The sequence below is a fragment of the Pogona vitticeps genome, chromosome 7 (assembly GCF_051106095.1).
Source record: "Pogona vitticeps strain Pit_001003342236 chromosome 7, PviZW2.1, whole genome shotgun sequence".
Lineage (NCBI taxonomy): Eukaryota > Metazoa > Chordata > Lepidosauria > Squamata > Agamidae > Pogona > Pogona vitticeps.
This window is the reverse complement of record NC_135789.1, coordinates 19,780,634-19,808,530: the sequence shown is the minus strand read 5'-3', so window position 1 is coordinate 19,808,530 and position 27,897 is coordinate 19,780,634. Positions and strand designations below refer to the sequence as shown.

Sequence of the window (27,897 nt, the reverse complement as noted above, 5' to 3'; positions counted from 1 at the left end):
GTATCAGGCTCGAAGGCCTCAACCTCATAATAATAAGAATGTCTGTGACGCTGAAACCTCTTCAAGCCATGATGCCTATAGTAGTTATCAGGAGGAATAGCCTGATAAGCCCCAGGCTCGGCCAGTGGCTCTAGGTGATGAGTTTTCTGTTTCCTCTTTCTAGGAACATCGGGCGGCATCAATTCTGGCCGTGTGTCATGTTCCTGGGGGTTACAACAGCAGAGTCCGATAAGCCAGTCCTATGCCACTCATGACACGGTGACATCAACACATGTCCCGAAGCTGAGCCCGGATGAGAACAAGGGTTAGCCTGTGCCAGTTGTATCATCTCAGCTGAGGTATCCCCCCAGTCCGAAGACTGACTGAATTGTGGGGATGGTGTGGCAACCGGCCTTGAGGGAGGAATCTCCTCATTTCCCGACATACAGAGTCATGTTGGGGTCAAATGGAAGCCAGAGACAATGGTGTGGACTTGTCCACTGCCCGCGAGGGCTTCTGAGAGGCCAAAGGCTTTTTCTTCTTCTTTGACATCAACCCCATGGGTGGCTTCGGTATCGATGCTGGAGCATCAACCTTGAGCCCAAGAAAGACACCATTTTAGATGCCTTTGGCGAAGGGGTCAAACCTGGAGAAAGCTCTGAGGGGCAAGCCTGAGGAGGCTTCATAGATGGCTCCCAGGAGGGGCAGACGTCTCCTACAAAAAGGAGTTAAGACGCTGAAGCCTTAGTTTAAGTGCCAGCTTCATAAACTTTTTACAAGCCACACAAAGGGCCGGTTGATGCTCTTCGCCCAAACAAAACAGGCCGTGAGAGTGACCATCCACAAGAGTTATTTTGTTCCAGCAGATTTCACACTGCTTGAAAAGGCCTGAAGTGGCCATAAACCAAAAATATGAAAACACAGTGAAATAAAGAAATACAGTTTAGTTTTATGCTTTTTGCTGAACTAAGAGACAAAAACGCAAGGTCAACAGTCCGTGTCTGAAGTCCAGGAAGTCTAAAGGTACGTTTAAGTTCGTTTTGGGTTTTTTTCGAATGGAAGAAGGTAAGCTCCTAAGCCGAGGTGCTGATGCAGCGGTGACAAAAATGGAACGGAGGCATTCAGTATCAGGGTGGGGTTAAGGGTTGTGTGGGAATTCCCGGCACCATGTGCTTAAGCTCTGGAAAATTCTGAGGTTTCTCTGCGCAGGCGCACTAAACCCATTAGTGTACATTCACAGAGACCACGAAGAAGAATCCTATGTTGTACCAAGTTCAATTTATGCTCTGAGGTTCAAGTTTTTGGGTTCTGTTTTTGCATTGAGAGACTCTTATAATCGGTGGCCTTAAATGTAGTTTATTCAGGCTTGTGTGTAAATTTAGTATTGCAACTACAGCTTGGAATGCATACTAATGTAAATTAATACATTATGTAAAGGGCTGAAGAACAGGTTATGGTCATTTGGAGATTGTTGTTCTGGCAGGCATATAAATGACTGACTGCCAGAATCCATCATTTACTCAGTGCAGCTCTTGCGAACTCAAGCCGCGGCTTCCTTTACTATATCAGTCACCTCCTAATTTGGTGTTCCTTGTTTCATGATACTTTGAACTTTTCCTAACATTATTGTTCTTTCTAGCAAGTTCTGCCTGCTCTTGGCATCTCCAGAAAAGTCAACAGCTTTCATTATCCACAGAGTGATCATAAGTGACTTCTGAAAATATTTGGTTATATTTTCTGAATCTAGCCTGATCATTAGACATTTCTCACTCCAAATATCGTAAACATTTTTGTTGCTTAAGCAATTAATGCAATTGGTCCTACAGTTTTTGGGGACTGGGATGTATACTCAGCATTTCCAATCTGGAAGCCATGGTTCTGTTGTCCATATATATTGACCTAATTTTATTAGAATTTTGACAGATTTAGTCTCTGTAGCTTGGAATATTTCTACTCATATCTAATCTACCTTCAGTGATTTATTTCTTCCAAGTGATTTGAGAGATACCTTTCACTTCAATTTGTAAAATTTCAGGCTCTTCATCAGTGGATTCTTCTTCAAAGGCACCTGCCATCTTTGCATCTCCTCTATAAAGTTCTTCAGTTTACTGTTTCTACCTTCTATTTTATCCCAGTCACTGAGTATGTTCCTTGTTGGTCTATCATCCCCTTATCTCTCTCCTAAAAACTCTCTTTAGTAAAAACAATTGAAGAGAGGTGTAAACTGGTTATCGGAAAGATTATTTTTCTTCCTGGGAAGCTTGCTTGGACCACAGTTTGTGAGTATATAATAACAATAGCAATGATTTGAATTAAGTACTTTATTGAAGGTGCATGAGATGCCAATGCGCATTAAATGTTAGATTCCTTGCTGGCAATACTGAGTCCTGGCGCTTTGATAAAGAAGATGGAAACCAAGTGCATACTGCTTAGTCAGCAGCAATGATAACGAACTTGATAATGAACTTTGACTATTCGTTATCCAGAAATATGAACAGTTTGTTACCAAAGCAAAATTAGATTCTGAAGAAAAGTGGTGAGAATTAAAAATCTCTCAAGAAAACTTCAAGCACAGTGAGATATGAACTATATAAATTAAGCACTTCTATTAATGAATTTAGCATTCCTCATATACAATTTTCTAGGCTTCCCAGTAGATTTGTATTTATCAATATAGGAATTGCATACATTATAATTTTTTCTGGCTTCCCTGTGGCTGTTTATATCTCAATGTGGTTTGCATATTATGAACTTTCATACTGTATACATGACCGTTATTTTTATAACATGCATGAGTAGATTACAAGACCACATAAGTAAATTCTTGTAGGATATTGTGCTTAGTAAGTTAACACGAGTTTTGTTTATATTCTTACGCTTGCCATTCTCTGTGGCAATATTTACTGCTGAAGCACTTGCTAATATCTAAATATCTGAATCCAGCAACACTGAGTCACTGGAGTCTCCTATACTTTTGGAAATATTTATAAATCAATTCAGAAAAAGAAGCTGAAGCCTAAGTTATATTTGTTGCCATCTAATAAATATTTTAGGGATGTATGGAATGGAGAAATGGATCCTTCTATATTTCCTAATCAATGGAAGGAGCATTAAATAGCATAACTGAAGTATGTATGGATCTTAAAATGCAACTTGTCTAGCAAAAAAATGTTTACAGTATATTGAACATCTGATTGCTTTTTTTGTGAAGGGTCTGAACTATTCCTCTAAATTGTTGTCATTCTACTGCATCTTCTAGACGCATGGAACGACTGTGTTCTGTTATAAGCTCCTTTCAGGGAGAAGTCATCACCTATATCGATTTACTTTTGGACCACCCTCTGATCATTGTGATGTTTATCTACTTTCCCACTTCTTGGGAGATTAACCATTGAAGGATGTGAACAGATTTTCTGGGCCCTTCCTTGCTAAAAGACTTACTGTATTTTTCCATGTATAAAACAACATTGTTTCCTAAAAGCAATAGAGGGAAAATTGAGGGTTGTTTTGTACACAGAAGGAGGCGGAGGTGGAGGCAAAGGAGCAGCCTCGCTCAGCCGCCTCTTGCTGCTGCCAATTGGCTGCTGCTGCCGCTGCCAAACTGCCTCCTCTTGTGCCACTCGCAGGCTCCCTTCAGGCAGGGAAGAAGGCGGTGACGTGCGCTGGAGGTGAGCCCTGGCAGGAGGAGGCTCCAACCCTTTGGCCATCTCATGAGAACAGAAGACTCTGGAAAAGACCCTGATGTTGGGAAAGTGTGAGGGCAAGAGGAGAAGGGGATGACAGAGGACGAGATGGCTGGACAGGGTCATCAAAGCAACCAACATGAATTTTACCCAACTCTGGGAGGCCGTGGAAGACAGGAGGGCCTGGTGTGCTCTGGTCCGTGGGATCACAAAGAGTCTGACATGAATTAATGACTAAACAAACAAAACATGACTGAAAAGACAAATACTTCCAATAACAACACAGATGTACAGTGTTACTGACATATGAACACATGGCTTACAGACAACAATTATGTGTAGATAATTATTTAGATTTCTGGAACTTTATGTACAAGTTTATGGTACATATTTTTGTGAGCAAAGCCAGTTTCCTAAGAAACTGTTCTGCCACGGGACAGAGAGGATTCTGAGTGAATGACTCCTTTACCAGGCAAAAACCGGGTCCAACAATTTTATCCTAGGGCAGTCCTTTCACTCATGCACCAAGTCTGACCCGATTTCTTTGAGAACCAAGATATGCACGTGAGTTCTAGGGAATCTAATTCTCCTAGTACCCAAGAATATTCTGGACCCAAGGTAGCGTTACTTTTCTGTGGCCTTGCAAAGAATAACCATTTAGGTAAACCAAATAACTAATTGTAGCATGTGTTCTATTCAAGAAGCCAAAATCCAGATATTAAGCATATTTTGTTTTATTAGAAAAATAAAGTTCTGAAAGGATAAAGTTTATGCAAAGCAAGGCATCTATATACATTTCCATCTCATCCAGTTAGGTAAGAAACTGGACTCCTCTAGAAGAAACAAACATAACAAACTTTCTAACTAATAAAATTGGGAAAGGCAAGCTCCCCCTCTATTTCAGTAATAATCTACATCCATTGTCCATAGTCCAATCAAGAACATACCAATCTTCTGGAAAATCCAACATCCATCAGTCCGATAAGGAAAATCCTCTGCTAAAATCCATCAAACAGAAATAAGCCCCTTCTGTGTCTTTCAACCGTCATCCATGTTCACTTTCTCCCCCTTCTGCAACTTATTCCCGCCTTCTTCTTCACAGCTAACAACCAATCAGGGGTAAGGAAAAAAAGTAACTTGTCCCACCCCCTCTTCTCATGAGAACTCAAGTTGTTATCATTCGAAACTCCTGGAATGTTAAGGCTTTGCTCTCTCTGTACCAGGCCACCATTACGGGGTAACAAGATAACAGGTCAGCCTGACCAATTTCTGTGAAGCAAAACTGCCTTTTGGAATTTTCCACTTTCAAGCACACAGAGACCAAAATGGATTCTTTTAGGCTAACTTCATAACCACACATTCCATCAGTAAATCACTTTCTAGCTTTCATAACCAAATTCATCACAATTTTTCCTTTCCCTTTTTTTTCTCCTACTCCTCCTTTTCTCTCTCCACCCACCTCTTGGGTTAGTGGCATCACTATGTATCTAGTTCTACTGTATTGCCTTCCTGACTGTTTATTCTTTACAAACTGTTTTTTAATTTAAAAAGAACACTTGAGACGTAAGTGTTTTGTAAAGTTAATAGCTCTTAATCACCCATTCAAGATCAAGCCTCTATCAAATACTTGGTGTTACAGCAGAGATATCTTGGAACAATAAATTGCTCCTGGAAAATCCATTTGACCATCAATTACCGTGAGGATTCCAGATAAGTCAGAAGGGGACAAGCAGCCATAGTCTAAGGAGGTCATAGTCTATGCCAGTAATGGTGAACCTTTTTGAGCCTGAGTGCCCAAACTACAAAACCGACTTATTTATTTCAAATCACCAACACTGCAATTAAACCTGAATTCTGAATTTTTAGTTTAGAAAAAAGAACTGCCCCTGCTATGCAATGTTTAAATGCTTGGTTTCTTTTCCCCCCAGGGGCAGTATTAACAGAAAAATACTTACCAATCCTCCAATCCCCCATTGGGTTAGACCAGTAATGGCCACCATTGCACCCCTCCACTGGACCACTGGACCAGCAGAGGGGAGTGCCAAAATCCGGGATCGGAGGATGGATAAGTATTTCTCAATGGCAACTTAAGGCTCGCGTGCCCACAGAGAGGGCTCTGCGTGCCAGATGTGGCACACATGCCATACGTTCGCCATCACTGGTCTATGCTATTCACAGTGTCTTGGAGCTTTGGCCAAGTGACTCTTGGAAGCACTCCACCAATGGCCCTAAAATAAAATCCACTGTTCCTGGAGACTTCAACAAGTAGAAACACACCTTGTTACTTTTTCCTGGTGACAGGATACACTCTAGGATGGTCTTTGGGGCCACCAATTGTCCCTTGGTCTATATATTGCCACCCCCACCTTCTAATAATATAATGTGCTTATTTGCCCAAATACATAATTTAGAGTATTATATCGGTCTTGCTCTCCCATCCTCATCAAAACATCAGGGAACTGGCTTCCCCCCCCCCCCGTAGTACCTTGGACAGAGTCTAATGGGCAGAGAGAGACTACCAGTCCCCCAATCTTTTGGAGTTCCCATGGAGTTTAACCTCCCCCAATCACTTCCTCAAACAAAGAAGCCAGGCATTATGTACAGATCCGCCTATGTGCCTTCTTTTGGAACTGCAAGTCTCTGTTCAGTTGGGGAACCTGATAAACCCAGAGCCCTCCATCTGGGAATTGAGGAGCATGGATGCGATGTCAAATCAACAACTTCTGGAGATGTAACTTGAAAACCACACCTCCAATGCGGCCTGCATATTTTCCAACTTACATCAAAAAAACAAGCCTGGCACACCATCTGCCAGGAACTTTGGGGACTCTAAATTCTCTGCACTAATAGCAAGATACCGGCACATATCTGAAGAAGTGGGCTTTGATCCACAAAAGCTAGCAGATTCTATTATTTTTTAAAAGCAGTCTAATAAAGATGCTTTCGAATGGTGGTGCTGGAGGATATTCTTGAGAGTCCCCTGGACGGCAAGGAGAACAAACCTATCCATTTTGAAGGAAATCAACCCTGAGTGCTCACTGGAAGAACAGATCCTGAAGCTGAGGCTCCAATACTTTGGCCATCTCATGAGAAGAGAAGACTCCCTGGAAGAGACCCTGATGTGTGAAGGCAAGAGGAGAAGGGGGCGACAGAGGATGAGATGGTTGAACAGTGTCATCGAAGTGACCAACATGAATTTGACCAAACTCCGGGAGGCAGTGGAAGACAGGAGGGCCTGGCGTGCTCTGATCCATGGGGTCATAAAGAGTCGGACATGACTTAATGACTACACAACAACAACAAATAAAGTTGCTGCCTACTCCTGTGCTGTGCTGTGTAAAGACCACACAGATCTTTTTGATTTTTTTCTTTTATGTAAAAGCAGCTGCAATTACAAGATCAATTTACTAGTTCATGAAACACTAGGCAAGTTCTCTTCCCTCTGAAGGCATACATGTCTCTTCTATGGGAAGACGGTAGCAAGAGTTTTCTGGTACATCTTAGGACATCTCACATTCTCTCCTGCTCCTGAGAGTAGACAGGGACAGCCTGTACTAAACAAGACAAGCCTCAGGGCATGTCGATGGCCCAAAAAACAAAAACATCCCCCCCCCGGCAAAACACAATGAAATCAGTTTGTAATTCATTTATTCTAGCAAAATGTTCCATCCAGATAAGGACAAATTTACCTGCAAGTAGTTACTCTTTTGGGTAACAAAGATGAGATTAAGTTACAGTTTAAAAGTAATTTCAACAAAGTTACTTTTTGGTACAAGTATCTTTTTAATTTTTTCTCTTAAGTGGAAAGGAAAATACGTAAAATGTTTCAACCTTTGTATTTTGAAAAGAATTCTCAAGATACAATATCAAAATTTGCTGTTAAAGGGAGCTGGAGTGTATTTCCCTCTTATCTTTCTGGGAGGACATAATGCAATGTATTCAAAATGCACACTGCAGTAACTAACTTTTGCAACAGAGCAAAAAGGACTGTATCAAACAACTGACTGTTGCAAAATAATGAGTAATGTGAGAGGTTCATTAAAGAAAGATGGTTCTAAGCTCTGGCTAGTGTTTTAAATTCTTGCCCACAAATCAAGGAACTGCAAAATTAATTCTTACCCTGCAAGAGTACAAGTACACAAGAGTACAAGTACAGTTTGTCACATACACAAGAAGATAAAACATTTTTTTGTGTGTGTACCAATCTGGCTGTCAGATCCGTTGGCATTGAATGCTGACCATGAGCAGAGTTTTGCAATACAAAACTGTGATACTACAGTTGAACCACGGTGCCACGAGGCTCTTTACAGAATATTCTTTTCATGCCTCACCTTGGCTTATTCTTTTGGGCTGCCTGGTCACTTATTCCATCGTTCCTGGCTTTCCAGATCTAGATCACAGCTTGAATTGAAAGGGTAACTTTTTTAAAAAATTACAACCCCCAGGATCCAGTAGTCTACATGGCCAGTGTCCACTTGGGATGGAGTGCTGATGGAATGTCAAAAGAAAAAGTAACCTTTCTATCAGCACTGCTCCTGAGTCATGTCGGAAGGCTGCCTGCCATCCAGCTATGGCCCAAAGGGCAGAAGTTTACAGAAGTCCTTCAGAACATCTGCTCGTTTTTGCACCTGTATCATGCCAGAAAATATTTATGCATCCAAGGTTGATGTCTCCGCTACAGATAGTGCTTGAGGTGTGTTCTGCTACAAGGTCATACTCTGACCTATACCACATACTAAAATGAATTAGGTTTTGACTGCAAAGGAAAAGAAATAAGAAACCCGAGGTTGTGATGGCCATGGGAGAGCAGCAACTGTAATTGTGACTTTGTTCAGCAAATATTTGGTCTGTTGTCAAGGGGATAGCTTACGATCTATGTTCAGCTGAAGTTCTTTCCATTCAGCACACGCATGCATGTGTGTTTTTAAAAAGAATCCAGACTTTCATCCCCCTCAACCATTCTTGCCAACATCTTGAGACAACAAATAATAAACCATCATTCAACACCATTTAGAAAATTCCAAGCCAAAGGCTTAGGAATGATTACGAATGACAAACAATAAATTGTGTCGGAAAGAAAACAGAAGGGTGAAAATGCCTTCCACACTGTCTGAAGCTCTGTTCCACCTCAACAGACGACACAAGGGAGCCAACATGGTATTCTGGCATGGAAAAAGATGATCAATATTAACCTCTTCGCTGAACCACTCAACTCACTGGGCGATCCTGGTCTCGTTTAGTAGTCACTAGAGTAGGTCCACAGAATCAGTGTGAATTTGTGGAGTCAATTCCTTTGTAAGCTGCATTGATTCAATGGGCCTACTCTTGTTGCAGTTTACTACTGGATTCAGCCTCGCTTATCTCAACAGACTGTAAGGACAAAGGGCTATGTATGTGGATACACAGCATTGTGTGCTCTTTGAAGGAAAGGTTGGTTGTCAATGGAACTAACCATGTACGTCTACGAGGGCACAGCAGTAACCTCCCTAATTAGATGGATGATAGTGGTACATGGCTACCCTGTTCTCACCTGTGGTCAGTGAGTGGAGACAGTATGGTTTCCTCTTAGCGATATTTGACACTTCAATCACCTTGTCTTTGCACCTAAAGGCAAGGAACAGTCCTGCCATCAACTCAGCTTTCCTTTTCTAGTCAATTGAAAGTCCAGCAGTGTCACATACAGCACTGATGGTACCTGTCTGTCATGGGTTTGGAGGGAAAGTTCCATCCTATGGGGAGTGGAAGGCGGGACATCAGGGGGGAGGAGCTGTACTGTATATATATTTGGGGGAAGTCCATCGGAGGAGAGCTGACGTGGAGAAGTGGAGTTGGAGTCTGTGGGTCAGACTGTGTACAACTGTTCGTCAGACAGTACATACCTGATAGGTTCAGGTTTCTATCTAGGTAGCCAGAACTGATAGGTTCAGGGTCTGTGCGTTACCTTAAAGTGTTCCGTGAGAACCAATCTGTTGTATGTGTATGATTGGGACTATACCAAGTTCCAGTATCCTATTTGCCTGATCCTTTTATTTACCCTGTTTGTTTTTTCAATAAACCTTGTTCTTTTGTTTATTAAAATCCATTCCTGGTCTGGGTGACTTGATAGAGCGAATGGTTGGTGGCAGCATAACTACCGGGTGGGATACTCCAGTAGGTCTGGGGTTGCTACATTTATTGGTGTCCAGCGGGTGGGATACGACTGGTCCAGTTGCCCAGTGGTCCAGCAAAGCCTTGGCAAGTGTGCCCAGAGCAAGGGGGGTCTAGTCAGGGAAAATCTGAGGGCGCGTAGGTAATCTTCTAGGCTTACCTCATGGGGAGGTAGGCTAGTGGAAGAACGTGGAAACTCAGATTGGGGGACTAGATTAGGGAGCTCTGAGGCAACCCGTTTTGGCGGGAAAGGGCTGAGGCAAAGCTGCGTGAAGTAACAGTGATCTAGCCTGTCTGCTGAGAGGCCTAGCAGAGGGGGTGGATTCTGCCTAGCAACAGTTGCAAGTTGGTGCTGGAGGGACAGCAGCAGTCTATAGAAGGCTGTTTCTGAGGCAAAAGGAAAAAAGTCGTCGTTTTATTTTGAGGCGTGACTTTTGAAGGCAGCCTGTTCTGGGGGGATTATGCCCTTGACTCGAAGCCAAATGGCAGAAATGGGGGAAGTGAGAGAACCACAGGGAGACCAAGGTTCTGAGGAGGAATTTGGCTCAGTGCAGGATGAGAGCACGGGAGAACTGACCTCAGAACTCAGAAAAATGCTCCTAGCCCAACAGCATGAACTGAGGGTGAGGGAAATGGAGGAAAGGGAAAGGGAGAAACAAAGACAATTTGAAATGGAAAGGGAAGAGAAACAGAGACAGTTGGAGTTAGAAAGAATGGCGTTTGAGCTGAAGAAGCTGGAAATAATGAGTAGAAATAGGAATAACAATAATAATGAGGGGAACCCAGGGAATGGGGAAGGCAGCCTGTCTAAAACTGACTTGAAGAAATTCCCTGTGTACAACAAGGGAGATTGCCCTGAGGTGTTCTTTTCCCTAGTGGAAAGAGCGTTTGTGGACTTCTCAGTAAGGGAAACTGAGAAGATGACCATTATGCGATCTTTGATCAGTGGCAGCCTGGCAGAAGTCTATGCAGAGATGCCAGTGGAACTGCTGAAAGACTTCGCTGAGTTTAAAAAACTGGTGTTTGCCCGGCATGGGATAAATGCTGAACAGCTGAGGCAAAAATTCAGGTCCCTCACAAAGAAACCAGAGCAGACTTTTACCCAAGTGGGGGCCCAACTGGTGAGGTTGCTAGAGAAATGGCTGTCTCAGGAGGGGACAGAGACCTTCCAGCAGCTCAAAGACCTGATAGCGCTGGAACAATTTTATTCAGTCCTGCATGGGGAACTAAAGTTCCATGTGAGAGAGAGGAAACCTAAAACTGTGACAGAAGCGGCAGAGATCGCAGATTTTATTTCCCAAATAAGGAAGCCCTTAGTGCTGAGGGGAAAACTGTGGGTAAGCCCAAAGAAACCTACAGCAGGTACTCTCAGGGACCAGGGAAAAACCAGCAAGGGGGAGGGGCCCATGTTGAAGGGAAGCCCTCTGACATGAAACCACCAAGACCTCAGATTTTGGAGGGAAAACCAAAACCAGATGAGAAAGACTCCAAGTACAGCAGAAAATGTTATTTCTGTCAAGGAAAGGGCCATCTAATCTTAGAGTGTGAGAAATTAAAGCAGCTAAAGGGAAATTTGCCTCATGATTTGAGTGGAACCAAGCCAAAAGCTGTGTTCTGTGTCCAGACAGAGCAAAGTTCCTTGCCACTGAAGGAGCCTGTTGCCATGGCGACTCACTCGGGACCAGTTACATCTGCTGATCAGGCTGGGGAAACTGGTCCTCTTGTGGAGGTCAAGCGCTGCTTACTAGTTAGGACAGATTCGCAATTGTTTGAGACCGCTGGGGTGGACGTAGGAATACTTGACCATCATTATAGGGGGCTAAGGGATACTTGTTCCCAGGTGACCCTGTGCCATCCAGACATTATTCCTAGGAAGCATATAATCCCAAATGAGAGCCTGAAGGTGGCAGGGATTGAGGGGCAGGTGATCTCACTGCCAGTAGCAGAGGTACCTGTGAGCTTTCAAGGCTGGAGGGGAGTTTGGCGTCTAGCGATTTCATCGACTCTGCCAGCAGCCGTGCTCGTGGGAAATGACCTGGCTGAACATGTGAAACGGGTGCTAGTGATTACACGCTCACAAGCTACCACGGGGACAGTTCAGGGGGGTACTGAAGAGCCCGAGGCTGAAGCAGATGAGGGTAGTCCCGAAGCTGTGGCAGAAACCTTAACCACAGACAGCAAATTTGGCCAAGAGCAAAAGGCAGACGCCACTCTCCGAAACTGTTTTGAAAAGGTGACAGACACCCAGCTAACACCTGAAACCCCAGTGAGATTTCACGGGGAAAAGGGAATTTTATATAGAGAGACCCTGATGAATATCTCAAAAGGGGGAGATGGGATCAGAAGTCAGCTAGTGGTACCTGAAAAGTATCGCCCCATGATCTTACAAAGGGGGCACTCTGACATGTTTGCTGCGCACTTGGGGGTGAACAAAACACAGCAGAGAATCACACAAAATTTTTACTGGCCTGAAATAGGGAAGCAGATCAAGGAGTTCTGTAAACAATGTGATGTGTGTCAGAGGCAGGGGAATAACCGTGACAGGACCAAAGCGAAGTTGTGCCCTTTGCCTGTGATTGACACCCCATTCAAATGTATAGGAGTGGATATTGTGGGACCTTTGCCCAAGGCCACAAAGAGGGGGAACCGGTTCATTCTCACCATTGTGGACCATGCCACGAGGTACCCCGAAGCCATTCCCTTGCCTAACATCGAAACTAACACAGTGGCAGATGCCTTGGTGGGGTATATGTCCAGGATGGGATTTGCCTCAGAAATAATCACAGATTTGGGCACCTCGTTTACATCAAAGCTCATGAAACGGTTATGGCAAATCTGTGGAATTAAACACAAGGAAACCACTGCCTATCACCCTGAAAGTAATGGGTTAACGGAGAAGTTCAATGGGACTCTGATGCGCATGATTAGGGCTTACTTGGCAGAGAATCCAAACAATTGGGACCAGAAGCTGCAATCCCTTTTGTTTGCTTATCGATCGGTGCCCCAAGCCAGTACCGGGTTCAGTCCGTTTGAACTTTTGTTTGGGAGAAAAGTAAAAGGTCCACTTGATTTAATCAAGCAGAATTGGGAGCAGATCACCCAGGGTGACCCACAAGATGTTGTGACATATATAGACACTTTAATGAATGACCTGAAGAGAAACCTAGAGCTAGCAGCAGAAAACCTGCAAGCTCAGAAGGTCAGACAGAAAACCTGGTATGACCAGAAAGCCAGGGAGAGGCACTTTAACCCAGGGGAGGAAGTGCTTTGGCTTAGGCCCTGCAAAGAGAACAAACTGCAGCTCAAATGGGCAGGACCATACAGGGTCATTTCCAAGATGTCGGACCTGAACTACCTTATAGAACAGGAGGAACACCAAGCACAGAGGGTGGTACATGTGAATGCCCTGAAACCCTACTACAGAGGGGAACAGAGGGTTTTATTTGCCATAAAAGCAGCTGAGAGTGAGGAAGCTGAATTGCCCTTCTGGGAGGGTAGAGGGGAAGTGAAATACAACCCAGATGAGGTGAAGATCAGTCCTGCACTCACCCAAGACCAGCAGCAAGAACTAAAAGTGCTGCTCACCAAATATCATAAGGTTTTTTCAAATAAGCCGGGGATAGTGAAGGGAGTGATGCATCGGATCCACACAGGGGATGCACCCCCGCAAGCAGTATCCCCATACCGAGTGACGGGACCCTATAGGGACAAGGTGCGGAAGGAGCTGGACGAGATGCTTAGGGAGAACATAATCGTCCCCTCTTCTAGTCCATGGTCCTCTCCGATAGTCCTGGTGGACAAGCCTGATGGGAGCATTAGATTTTGTGTAGATTACCGGAAATTAAACTGCGTAACCACTCCTGATGCCTACCCAATGCCCAGGCTAGACAACCTGATTGAAACCATAGGGGGTTGTCGGTTCATTTCATCGTTGGACCTAGTAAAGGGTTACTGGCAATTAAGGATTGATCCCAGGGATCAGGAAAAGACCGCATTTTGCAGCCCTTTCGGTCTATATGAGTTTAGAGTCCTTAGTTTTGCTCTCAGAAATGCACCAGCCACATTCCAAAGGCTGATGGACCAGACCTTAGCAGGGCTCAGTGACTTTACTGTGGCCTACATTGACGATATAGGGATCTTCAGCAATACCTGGGAAGATCACCTGAAACACCTGGAGATAGTGCTGCAGAGGTTAAGTGCAGCAGGGCTAACAGTAAAGGCAAGCAAGTGTCAGCTGGGTAGCCCAGAAATAAAATACTTGGGTCACATAGTAGGGGGAGGAGTGATCAAACCCCTAGAGGCCAAGATAGAAGCCGTTCGTGATTGGCCCAGACCCAACACCAAGAAAAAAGTCAAATCATTTCTTGGGTTGGTGGGCTACTACAGAAAGTTCATCCCGAGGTTTAGCGAGGTGGCGACTCCGCTGACCGATCTGACGCGGAAGAAGACTGATGACCGCATCCCGTGGACCAGCGACTGTGAGGAGGCGTTCCAGAGGTTGAAGGAGGCGCTCATCCATTATCCAGTGCTGCGTGCTCCCGACTTCGACCGGGAGTTCATCATCTACACCGATGCGTCTAACAGCGGGGTAGGAGCAGTTCTTTGCCAGGAGGATGAAAAGGGTGACCAGCATCCAGTGTCCTACCTGAGTAGGAAACTCCAGAAAGGTGAGAGACATTTGGCAACCGTGGAAAAGGAGTGCCTGGCCATAGTATACGCGATTCAGAAGGCCAAACCCTACATCTGGGGAAGACATTTTGTTCTATGCACTGACCACTCACCACTGCAGTGGTTAAAGACAATGAAAACCCATAATAGTAAACTTATGAGGTGGGCTTTAAACCTGCAAGATTTTGACTTTGAAGTGAAGGTGGTCAGAGGGGCAATGAACTGTGTTGCTGACGCCTTGTCAAGAAGACCCGACGAGTGAAGACGGCGAAGAAACCATGGACTGTGTATATTTTGGTGACCAGAAGTTAAATGTACCTGTTTATTGAACAAGCTTGGTTTGTATTAATAAAGGTAACTTAATGTATTGCAAATACTAATGTTTAAATGCATAAGTGATATGTTTGACCTAGAGTGAGTAAGTATGGGTTATGAGATTGTATTATAATGTATAACTGTTTATGTGTCTTGATCCTGGCTGTTTTGCTGGAGAAAAGCACTTTAGCTTTTCCCCCGCAAAACAACTTATAAAGGGGGAAGGTGTCACATACAGCACTGATGGTACCTGTCTGTCATGGGTTTGGAGGGAAAGTTCCATCCTATGGGGAGTGGAAGGCGGGACATCAGGGGGGAGGAGCTGTACTGTATATATATTTGGGGGAAGTCCATCGGAGGAGAGCTGACGTGGAGAAGTGGAGTTGGAGTCTGTGGGTCAGACTGTGTACAACTGTTCGTCAGACAGTACATACCTGATAGGTTCAGGTTTCTATCTAGGTAGCCAGAACTGAAAGGTTCAGGGTCTGTGCGTTACCTTAAAGTGTTCCATGAGAACCAATCTGTTGTATGTGTATGATTGGGACTATACCAAGTTCCAGTATCCTATTTGCCTGATCCTTTTATTTACCCTGTTTGTTTTTTCAATAAACCTTGTTCTCTTGTTTATTAAAATCCATTCCTGGTCTGGGTGACTTGATAGAGCGAATGGTTGGTGGCAGCATAACTACCGGGTGGGATACTCCAGTAGGTCTGGGGTTGCTACAATCAGTTGTGAAATTATCTTCTTAGAATGGCAGAGCTAGAAGAGGGACCCTATGGATCCTCAAATCCAACCATAGCAAGGAGGCACCGTGAGGAACCACAACCTCTGTTCCAAATGGTTTCTGTTTCCACACTGCAGACTATCTACAGACTCCTCTGTCCTATGTGGGCATACAAATATTGAAAATAAACCATCCCTGGGTTAGGATGAAGCCATGAGCATCAGCCACTAAAGCAAAGCGTGCTGCTTATATACCACCCCATAGTGCTTCAAGCACTCTATGGGTGGTTTACAAGTTAATTATTCAGGCTACACATTGCCCCTGCCCCCAGCGAGCTGGGTATTCATTTTACCAACCTCGGAAGGATAGAAGGCTAAGTCAACCTTGAGCTGGCTACCTGGGATTGAACCCCAGATCGTGAGCACAGTTTTGGCTGCAGTACAGCGGTTTAACCACTGTCCTGCAGTCCAGTTGCTGTTCCTGTTGCTGGACACTTTCACCGGTCAGCAATGTGGATGTGTGTGGGGCTTGTGGTGGTGGTGAGATGACACAATAGGGTAGGGAGACACTCTCTGACATCCTCCAACCTCTCGTAGGTTAAGCACAACATAATTTTCCTCCCCCCAATCCAGTTTGTTCTTGTTGCTGCTGTTAAGTGTGATCAAGTCACTTCCAATGGGCAATCTCCAAAATAGCCTCTCTTCAACAGCCCTGCTCAGCACTTGTGGATTAAAGCCTGTGGCTTCCTTTAGGGAGTCAGTCCATCTCCTATTTGGTCTTCCTCTTTTCCTGCTGCCTTTGACCTTTTTCCAGCATTATGGTCTTATCCACCTCAGTTCCAATGTTTTTGCCTCCGGAGATAGTTCAGGCTCAATTTGATCTAGGATCCACTTGTTTGTCATTCTGTTAATCCAGGGCATCTGCAAAGCTCTCCTCCAGCACCATGTTTCAAATGAATATTTTTTTCGTTGCCAGCCTTCTTAACTGTCCAGCACACATATTGATCAGAAATACAAACATGTGGATGATCTTGCTCTTGTCTCCAGTAACACATCCTCACACTTGACACTTTATGGCTGCCCTTCATGGCTGCCCTTCCTAATCCCAGTCTCCTTCTGATTTCTTGGCTGCCTTCTCCATTTTGGAATGAAGATTGAACCAAGGTATCCCAAATCTTCAACAATTTCAATTTCTTCAGCGTCATTGCTAAATTTGTGTATATCTTCTTTAATCATGATTTTTTCTTCTTAACATTCAACTGCAGTCCTGCTTTGGCACTTTCTTTTTCACTTACCCTAACAGTCATTTCAAGTCACTGGTGCTTTATGCTGGTAAAATGATGTGACCTGCATATCTTAAATTACTGATGTTTCTTCCACCGGTTTTTACTCCACCTTCATCTGAATCTAATCTGGCTTTCTGTATATGCTCCGCATACACATTAAACAGATAGGGGGGTTAAAATGCACCATTCTCTGACACCGTTGCCTAGAGGAAACCATTCTGTCTCTCCATAGTCTGTCCGAATGGTAGCTTCTTGTCCACCAATACAAGTTATACCTAAAGACAATCAAGTGCTGAGGCACACCCATTTCCTTTAGAACAATCCATAGCCTCCCATGATCCACACAGTCAAAGGCTTTGCTGTGGTCTATAAGGCATACACATATCATCTTCTGAAATTCTTTGGTGCACTTCTGTACCCAGCAGATATTTGCAATATGATCTCAACTGCCTCTTGCTTTTCGGAATCCAGCTTGAATACCAGGCAGTTCTCGCTCCATCTAAGGTAAAAACCTTTGTTCCAACAACTTGAGTATCACTTCACTTGCATGAGAGATTAAAGCAATGGCCCTCTAGTTACTGCACTCTTTGGCATATTCTTTCTCAGGAGGTGGAATATATATAGAACATTTCCAGTCTGTGGGCAATAGTTTTGTTTTCCATCGTAACTGACCAGATAGGCGGGATATAAATAAATAAATAAATAAATAAATAAATAAATAAATAAATAAATAAATGAATGAATGAATGAATGAATGAATGAATGAATGAATGAATGAATGAATGAATAAATAAATAAATATTTGTCGGCATATTCTTAGGATATTGACAGATTCAGTCTCTGTGGCTTGAAACGGTTCTATTGGTATTCCCTCTACCCCAGTGACCTATTTCTTCCTAGTGCTTTCAGAGCAGTTTTCCTTTTGTTTTCTAGAACTGCAGGTTCTTCACCATAGGATTCCTCTCCAAAGGAGTCTCTCGTCCTTTTGTCCCTTCTATATAGGTCTTCAGTATCTTGTTTCCAACTTCTCTTTATTTTCTTCTGATGAGACCGTGTATTTTCCTGTGATCATTCAGCAGTCCTAATCTAGGCTTGAATTTATCTTTGGTTTCTTGGATCTTCTGCAAGAGATCTCTTGTTCTTCTCCCTTTCTTGTTCTCCTGTTTCTTTGCACTGGTCTTCCGTTAGCCTGCCTGGAGCCACCTATAATTGGGCACAATCATCTACAGAAACCATTTGACCTAGCCCTTAGCATCATGTGGACATCATTATGCCTCCCTCTCTCTGTTCCCACAGGGTCACCCTCTGTGTACCCTCTTACTTCTGAAAAATCGCAGCAGCTGATGACATCCTCAGCCTTATGTGACATAGTTCTGCAAACAGGATTTCAGCCAATGTAACAGTCCAGACATGCTACACAATTGGATACCTTCAATGGTTCCATTCTTAACACGTCAGCTGAGAAGATGGGACAATCACATCCTTTCCTTTATGGCAAAAGGATGCTTCCCTTTATTGGAAGATAAAGAGAGGTGGGACACTGCTCTTTTGCTTCAGATTTGCCATCTGTCCTGGCAGAACTGAATTCCAGTTATCAGGGCAAAGGGCCCAGTAGGAGGCAGAAGAATTCAAGCTGCTCCTGGAACATAAACGAACAGCTTCCTGGCAGAGGAACAATCCCACTGTCACTCACACACAGTTTCCAGGTTTGGACTACATTACTCAGAATTCCCAGCTGGGTGTTGGCTGTTGTCACACGGGAATTGTAGGCTAAAAATATTAACTTATTGGGCGTGGCAGAAGAAAAATTACAGAGAGCAGAAACACAATCACAAGGGTAAAATGACTGTGTAAAATATATAGGATACCAAAGTGTGAGGAGCAGTGCTACAAACACCAGTCACTTCAGTTTGGCATTTCTATCTCCCCTGCCCCCACCCAAAGTGGGGACAAATGTAGATAAATATTGGCTTATGATGATGTGAACTTCAGACCATGAAAGACTGTGCTAGATAGAATTTGTCCAGCTATGAAATTGTCAGGGTATAGAATTTTATAGGCCTGAACCCATATATGTTTCATTAACGAGCTGCCATTATGTGCAGATGAGAGAAAAGCTGAATCATCCTAAGCTGATGCAATGAGGTGAAACCAGAAAGAGCCCAGGTGCAGAGATGAGGTCACCTGGAACCCGATTGGACTGGACAGAGACAAGATTATGTATAAATATGGACTGTGTCTGTAGAATGCTCTCTTCTTCTGATGTGATTTTCTGCCACGCATGCTGTCGGACTGTGTGAAGACTTCTAGATGTGCTGTAGAGACCTGCCTGTATATAAGTATACATATATGTAAATATAACCGTCAAAGAAGAACTGGTAAAGTGTCTTCATTTACTCTGCGCCAGAAACGTAACAGAGGTTATGGGCCCAGAAACGTGCGCTGCGCAAGACAGACGGTGGTGAGTAAACGTGGGTGAAGTAAATGAATGAAGGAAGAGAGCAAAAGTGACAGTGGCAGTGAAGTAGAAGACTTGGGAGAAGACAGTTCATCTGTTAGCCCAGGAGGGGAAAGGAAACAGAGAACTGCGAGAGAAGGCAGGATGGCATACAGCACGGGAGGCGTAGGAGGCTTGGCCATAAATAGACTGAATGGTAAAAATTACAGGACATGGGCAGTCAAAGCAGAAATGTTATTACGAAGAGAGAGCCTGTGGTCTTATGTGAACCGTCCTCCAGCCCAGTTAACAGAAGAGCAAGAGGAAGAGCATGAGAGAGCTCTGAGTACTATTATTTTGTCCCTAGAAGATGAAGAATTAGTACATATACAAGGACTGAACACAGCCAAGGCAGTCTGGGACAGACTGAGGGGCATCTATCTGAGAGAAACAGCAGGCACAAAGATTTCCCTAACCAGGAGGCTTTATAAATGCCAAATGAGGTCTGGGGAAAGTGCCTCAAAGCACTTACAAACCATGAAGGGACTGTTCAATGAACTGCAGTTAATGAACGTTGTTTTCCCTGAGGAGCAGAAGGTTTACCTGATTTTGAGTAGTTTAAGTTCAGAATTTAACATGCTTATTACAAGCTTAGAAAGCCTTTCCGATACACAACTAACTCTTGAATATGTAACAAGCAGAATCTTGCAGGAGGAGGAACACTGGAAAGACAGATTCCAAGCTGCAGAAGAAAGCCACGTGGGAGCTGACCGGGAGAGACAGAGACGGAGTCCAGACGGCAGCGTGTCCCGAAGACGAAAGCCAGAGACAAACAGAGAGCAGCGTGGGCGTGCCATGATGATCAAAGCCTGTTACCAGTGTGGGTCCAAAAATCATTTGCAAAAAGATTGTTTGAGAGGAGAGACGTTTCCAAACAGAAAGGATTCCGAGGCAGCAGTTTGCAGGCGCTCTGCAGAGAGCAGCAGCAAGAGATCGGTCTCTCTTGTCAGCAGAAAAACAACAGATAACTTCAAGGACACTCACGCAGCTGAATGGCTAATTGACTCGGGGGCCGTAAATCATTTGACTAACAATGTAGAGATGTTTTGTTTTCTAGGAAAGACGGATGTCGCGACTGCCACCTCCTCCTACGTCACCACAAGAGATGACAGGTCACGATCCTTCACACACACACACACAACTTCGCTGCCACCAACCACACATAAACCTGACACATCAGACTTATTATGGATTTCAAAATAAAAATGATGATTTATTGAATAAAAAAGAATAAAATGTAAATCACTGAATGAAAGAATCACTTGTCACACTATATTTCTCAGACCTTAACCCTGCACAGTTCTTTGTTACTTAACACTCAATTACTCAATTACCTAACCTATATATAACCCTGTCTACAGATCTTCCTTCAAGCCCTCTCTCACTCTCCCACTCTCTAATTAAAACTCCCCTCTTTGCACTCCCCCCTTATATACAAAAACTCCACCCCTTTAAGACCCACCTCCTGCCCTGCCATAGGCTAGGAAACTCCAGCCTTAGCCAAGACAGGCAGGTGACGTCATGGCACACGTCACATACCTTCCCCCTTTAATAAGTTGTTTTGTGGGGGAAAGCTAAGGTGCTTTTTCCCCAAAACAACTGCAACCAACATCAAGCATTACATTTATCAACACAGTTTAATATAACTACAGTATTCAAATATACTTACACTTCCGCCATACAGGTATATAAAAACATGCAATGCATAACATTTATCATAACACAACACATAACTGTCCAAACATTTTACACTGCCATATACCATGTACAGAGTCCATAAGTTCTTCAGATGTCGTCTTCCGGTCTTCTGGATAAGGCGTCAGCCACACAGTTTATAGTCCCTCTGACCACCTTAACCTCGAAATCATAGTCCTGCAAAAGAAGCGCCCACCTCATCAGTTTACTGTTCTGTGATTTCATAGTCCGCAACCACGACAGAGGTGAGTGATCAGTACACAAGGTAAAATGTCGACCCCAGACGTAAGCCTTCAACTTCCGGATCGCAAAGATGATCGCCAAACACTCTTTCTTGATGGTAGAAAGACTCTTCTCCCTGGGAAGCAACTTCTTGCTCAGGTACGCCACTGGATGTTGGTCTCCGCCGTCATCCTGTTGGCACAGTACCGCTCCCACACCGGCATTAGACGCATCCGTGTAGATGATGAATTCTCTGTTGAAGTCAGGAGCATGCAGCACTGGATGGTTGGTTAGAGCATCTTTCAGCTGTCCAAACGCCATCTCGCACTTTTCCGACCAGGAAACGCTGTTGCTGCTCTGCTTCTTTGTCAGGTCTGATAAAGGTGCAGCAATCTCACTGAAACCGGGTATAAACTTTCTGTAATACCCTGCCAGACCTAAAAAGGACCTCACTTTCTTTTTAGTGGTAGGTCTGGGCCAATTCAGGATTGCTTCAACCTTGGCCTCTAAAGGTTTGATTAGGCCTCCTCCCACTATGTGACCTAGGTACTTCATCTCTGAGTTACCTAGCTGACACTTACTAGCTTTAACGGTTAAGCCAGCATCTTTCAATCTTTGTAGCACTAATTCTAGATGATGTAGGTGATCTTGCCAGGTGTTGCTAAAGACCCCTATGTCATCGATATAAGCTACCGTGAAGTCACTAAGCCCTTTCAGAGTATGGTCCATGAGCCTTTGAAATGTTGCTGGTGAATTTCGCAAGCCAAAGCTAAGGACTCGAAATTCAAACAGGCCAAATGGACTACAAAATGCGACTTTCTCTTGGTCCCTAGGATCACTTCTTCCTTGCCAACACTCTTTGGTTAGACCTAAAAAGGATATGACTCTGCAACCTCCATTCGTCTCACTTAGGTCATCAAGCCTAGGCATAGGATAAGCATCAGGTTTAGTTTCTGAATATGACTTGCTGTAGTACACACAGAACCTGACACTGCCATCCGGCTTGTCTACTAAAACTACAGGGGCTAACCAAGCGCTAGATGAGTGTACAATAGTTTGATCGTTCAGCATTTCGTCTAGCTCTTTGCGAATATTGTCACAGTAATAACCTGTTACTCTATATGGTGTTACAGACTGAGAAGCATTCCCTGTGTCAGTCCTGGGTAGCACTCCCTTGTCAACACCAGGTTTGTTTGAGAACACTTCTTGAGGTTTTGCAACCAGCGTTCTACGACTATTCTGCTGTTCTCTGGATAGAGCAGGGCTGATCTGCACTTCCTGTGGATTGAACTTTTGTGGGCCCCTCCCTTCCCCGAAGGGCAACCCATGTTCCTCCTTATCAGCCGCTTTTATTGCAAACTGCACATGGTTGGTCTCTCTGTAATAAGGCTTCAGGGCATTGTTGTGAACGACCCCCCTGCCTAACCTTTTCATAAGTTTGGATGTATGAGAGGTTCCTAAGTCTGTGATTATCTCAGAAGGAAAACCCATCCTACTCATGTAATTTACTAAGGCTTCTGCTACAGTCTGGGTCTCTATATTACGTAATGGGATCGCTTCCGGATATCTCGTTGCATGGTCTACTACAGTTAAAATAAATCTGTTCCCCCGCTTAGTGGCGTTGGGCAATGGACCTATGATACCCACCCCTAGACGTGTAAAAGGAGTTGAAATCACTGGTAATGGGCATAGCTTTGCTCTAGTTTTATCACAGTTAGAGCCCTGTCTCTGACAAATATGGCATCTTTGACAGAAACTCTTAATATGTTTACCCATATCAGGGCAGTAAAAGTTTTGGGCTATTCTTTGTTTGGTCTTGTTTATCCCCATATGAGCTGAGAAAATGTCTGCATGTCCCTTTTCCAGAATCATAGGGCGATATTTCTCAGGCACCACCAACTGTCTCTTAACTTCAGGCCCCCCTTTTGAAATATTATTCAGTTTTTCCTTATAAAGTAAACCACCCTTAATAATAAAACGTTCAGGGCACTCAGGTGATAAATCTTTATCAGTCACCTTTCCAAAACAGTCTTTTAAGGTGGGGTCTGCTGTTTGTTCCTTGACAAAGAGGCTTTTCTGAGGTATTTCAACTGAGAATGCCTCAGGTTGTGGTACAAATTTCTCTGGCTCTTGAGAGTCAGTCTCATTACTGGCTTCACTTTGTACTGATTGTGAACGTGTTACCACCAGGGCACTCTTGACATGCTTTGTTAAGTCATTACCAATAAGAAAAGGGGTAGGAATCTCAGAAGACACCCCCACTCTCCACAATCCCTTCCAACCTTGATATTCAATTTTCAAATCAGCTACAGGTAATGAAACTAGTTCTGACCCAATCCCTTTCACAGATAGAGTCTGGTCAGCAATCATACAACTTTGTGGTACTATGTCTGAGTGGCAAATAGAAATTTGAGAACAAGTGTCTCTCAAAGCAGTATAGTCATTTTCAAAAACTTTTATCCTGTCCCCAGCAGATTCCAATAACGCACAATTAGTCTGTATGTAATAACAGTGGACAACTTCAGCGAAAGGCAGCTCCTTCAATGTATCCAATTCAGAGCTCCTAACTGCCTCTGCCTGGGTTTCCATGGTAACAGAACTTTCAATAGAAGAAGCTTGAGGTTTACTCTGAACACAAAATACAGCCTTTGCTTCTTTTACATTAACTTTCTGAGGTGGAATTTCTTTATTTTGCCTTGTATTAAAACATTGTGCAGCAATGTGGCCTTTCTTTTTGCAAATGAAGCAGATTCTCTCCCCCCATGAGCTTTTCCCATCAAATCTTTCAAGTTTCTCTTTTCCCTCCAAAACTTGTTTACTGTGCTGGCCCTGTTCTGAGGGCTTTTCACTAAAATGGCCGCCTACTTTAGTCTGTCTCTGTGCTTGTTCCTTAGAGAACTTTGGGTCCCATGTTTTCCTCACACCTCTCCCCTCATAACAACTAGGACCCCTTATTTGAGAAATAAAATCAGCTATTTGTGCAGCGTTTCTAACGTCAGTTGGTTTCCATTCTTGAACTAAAAATTTAAGTTCCCCATGGAGTAAGGAATAAAACTGCTCCAGGCCCACAACATTTTTCAATTCCTGAAAAGTTTTTACATTCTCCTGTTCAAGCCACCGATCTAAACACTTTTCTAAGTTAAAACCAAGTTGGGTATAAGATTCATCTGATCTTTTAGTAAGTTTTCTGAACTTCTGCCTAAGATGTTCTGAATTAATGCCAAATCGATTGAAAACCATTTTTTTGAACTCTGAATAATCTTTACTGAGCTCAACTGGCATATCAGCATATATTTCTGCCATTTTCCCACTAATCAGAGACCTTAAAACTACCATTTTCTCTGCTTCTCTGAGGGAAAAATCTGAGGCTGCTCTCTCAAAACTTGTAAGGAACGCTTCAACCGAATCCCCTTGTTTATAGGATGGAAATTTCTTTAAATCTGCTTTTGATAATTGGCTCTCCTCATTTTCCCTATTATTATTATTGTTCTGGTTCATCATTTCCAATTTTCTTAACTCAAACGCCATCCTCTCTCTCTCCAATCTTTCTTCTCTTTCCATTCTCTCTCTCTCAGCCTCCCTTTCCATCTTCTCCAGTTCAAATTGTCTTTGTCTCTCTCTTTCTCTTTCCTCTTTTTCTAGGGCAATCCTTTCCCTTTCTATTTCTAACTGCCTCATTTGAACTTCATGTGCCTGGGCTAACTGAATTTTCCTCAGTTCTGATAACTGTTCACCATTAGCTTCTTCCTGCACTGAGGCAACTCTTCCCTCACCATTTGACTCATCCCCAGACCAGTCTGACATTGCTTGGTCTCTTTGTTCACTCACTTCTGCCATTTGACTGCGTGTGAGAGGCATTTTACTAACTCAAAAAGCTCCTGTCAATTTCCACGCCTCTGTTTAAAAATACTTTTCTTCTTGCTGTGTTTTAGGTCTGACACTCTTTAACAGGGTATACCAACAGATATGGCTAGGCTTGTTACTATAATCTCTAATGGCTTCTACCCCTTCACCGGGCCTCTTGCCAGATTTAGAGCTACTTTAATTTTCTGCCCTTGGCTCTACTTCCAAATCCACCACAGCTTCACCTTCTCTCAGGTTCTGTAGTTCACTAGAGAAATCCCAAATCTTCGCTGCCCTTGGTCTGTCTGTCCCTTCCGAGTTCTCCAAACTCTGGACTCTCAGACCAAGTCACAACAGCCTCCTACTTTGGGCCAATCTCCCTCACAAAATGGACCTTCTAGAGCTCATAAGTCAGTTCCCTCACTCTGAAGTTTAGGTGCCTCTCTACTAGATCTGCTCCCCCCTGGAGACAAATCCTAGAGAGTTACCCACACCCCACTTCAGGTGCACCTAACTGAAATCCTTTTGCTCTTGTCACACTAGCCAAGGCTTTTCTGGGCAACTGGGCAACTGGACAACTTGTATCCCACACGCTGGCACCAGTTTTGTCGCAACTGCCACCTCCTCCTACGTCACCACAAGAGATGACAGGTCACGATCCTTCACACACACACACACACAACTTCGCTGCCACCAACCACACATAAACCTGACACATCAGACTTATTATGGATTTCAAAATAAAAATGATGATTTATTGAATAAAAAAGAATAAAATGTAAATCACTGAATGAAAGAATCACTTGTCACACTATATTTCTCAGACCTTAACCCTGCACAGTTCTTTGTTACTTAACACTCAATTACTCAATTACCTAACCTATATATAACCCTGTCTACAGATCTTCCTTCAAGCCCTCTCTCACTCTCCCACTCTCTAATTAAAACTCCCCTCTTTGCACTCCCCCCTTATATACAAAACTCCACCCCTTTAAGACCCACCTCCTGCCCTGCCATAGGCTAGGAAACTCCAGCCTTAGCCAAGACAGGCAGGTGACGTCATGGCACACGTCACAACGGAGCTGAAGAACGTGACGCTGGCAAATGGACAAAAAGCAGACGTAACAGGAGAAGGGAGAGTGTTTGTTCCCAGTCTGAAGTTGGAGATAAGTAACGTGTTACTTACACCCACAATTGATTATAATATTCTAAGTGTGTCAGCACTCGATAAACAGGGGTTTTGTGTAATGTTTGAAAAAGGAGAATGTATAATTAAGAAAAATAACAAAGTAGTGGCCAGAGCGAAGCAAGAGGGCAATTTATACATATTAAAAGGCCAAACACACAGAGACACACACATGGTACACAGAAATGAACCCCAACATGACAATTGTATACACTTACTACATAGAAGACTGGGTCATGTAAACTTTAAGACAGTGCAAAAAAATGGAAAATATGGCTAGAGATGTGAACATAAGAGACTGTAAGAATTACCTGAACTGTCAAATTTGCAAGCAAAGCAAAACACAAGTTGCCCCAAAAGGGAGACAGAGTACCAGAGAGACAAATAGACCATTTGAATTGGTACATGCTGATCTAATAGGGCCATTTCCACCTTCATTAGGAAAAGCAAAATTTGCATCGGTAATTGTGGATGATTATACACGATTTTCATTTTGTTTCACACTGAAATCCAAAACAAGTTTTTCAAACATTTAAGAATTGGCTTAGATCTATTGAGCGGCGCTTTGGCCACCAGGTGGCGTAATTGCAGACTGACCGAGGTACAGAGTTTACAAATACACAATTCCAGAGGTGGTTAGAATCCACAGGAATTAGACATAGAAAAACAAGCCCTTATAGTCCATTTCAGAATGGAGTGGCGGAGCGAAGGAATGGGGTGCTCCAGAACATGAAAGATGCACTGCTGGCTGACGCAGGGTTGCATCATGCGCTGTGGGCCGAAGCTTTGAAAACTGCGAATTTTTTAATTAACAGAATTTGGTCATCCTCGATAGATCAAACCCCATATTATGTACTGTTTAGTAAGAAACCTTGTTTGAAGTATTTAAAAGTGTTTGGATGTACCGCTTGGGTACATGTGCCAAAGCAACTCAGGAGGAAAGGTCAAGCGAAAACAAAGAAAATGAGGTTCCTGGGTTATGAGCCTAGCTCAAAGGCGTATAGATTTCTAGATGGTGATAGAAGCGTTGTAATTTCTAGGTCTGCCAGTTTCAATGAGGGGGAGAACTGGGACAAAGTACACGCAAATTCACAATTATACATTCCACTGAGTGAAAAAAGAAGAGGTCAGTTTAGACAGAAAGAAACACATGAGCAAGACACAAGGTCCTCTGCTGATGAAGATGGAGAAGATGAAGATGGAGAAGTTATTGAAGAACACAAAGAACACGAAGAAACACACGCTAGCTAGGTTAGTGAGACAGAGGCACAGACAGAAACACAAGGTCCCAGAAGGTCCCAAAGGACAAACAAGGGTATACCACCCAAGAGGTTTGGAATGGGTGGTGTGGGAGTGTGTCATGTTTATACAGAACCAAAAAAAAAATTACAAAGAAGTTTTAGAACTTCCTGTTTTTGAAAAAAGAAAATGGTTAGAGACCACAGATGAGAAAATGGAATACATGAAGAAATGAAAGGTGTTCACAGATGCAAAGGTGCATACAGAACACACAGAGGTTACAGGTAACAAGTATGTGTTAAAATTAAAAGTTAAAAAATAATGTGTAAATGTGTTGGGATTATGCTGTGTTCAGGCATTAAAAAATTAGGAGGGGTGTCAGGGTATAGAATTTTATAGGCCTGAACCCATAT

At 43.4% G+C, this 27,897-nt stretch overlaps 2 protein-coding genes across 5 annotated transcripts in view; one reads left to right on the top strand and one right to left on the bottom strand.

Moving 5' to 3' along the window:
- The window catches only part of LOC144583991 (uncharacterized), a 484,560-nt gene extending 456,844 nt beyond the window's left edge, over positions 1–27,716 (top strand). The window contains exon 2 of one of the 2 annotated variants that reach the window (XM_078378901.1): positions 9,334–27,716. In XM_078378901.1, coding sequence (XP_078235027.1) covers positions 11,239–14,739 — 3,501 coding nt within the window. In that variant the 5' untranslated portion in view covers positions 9,334–11,238 and the 3' untranslated portion in view covers positions 14,740–27,716. Of the gene's footprint in view, positions 1–163 lie in introns of both variants that reach the window. The other variant, XM_078378900.1, reaches the window with a different exon arrangement.
- The window catches only part of GALNT17 (polypeptide N-acetylgalactosaminyltransferase 17), a 174,387-nt gene that overhangs the window by 99,707 nt on the left and 46,783 nt on the right, over positions 1–27,897 (bottom strand). The window lies entirely within an intron of this gene.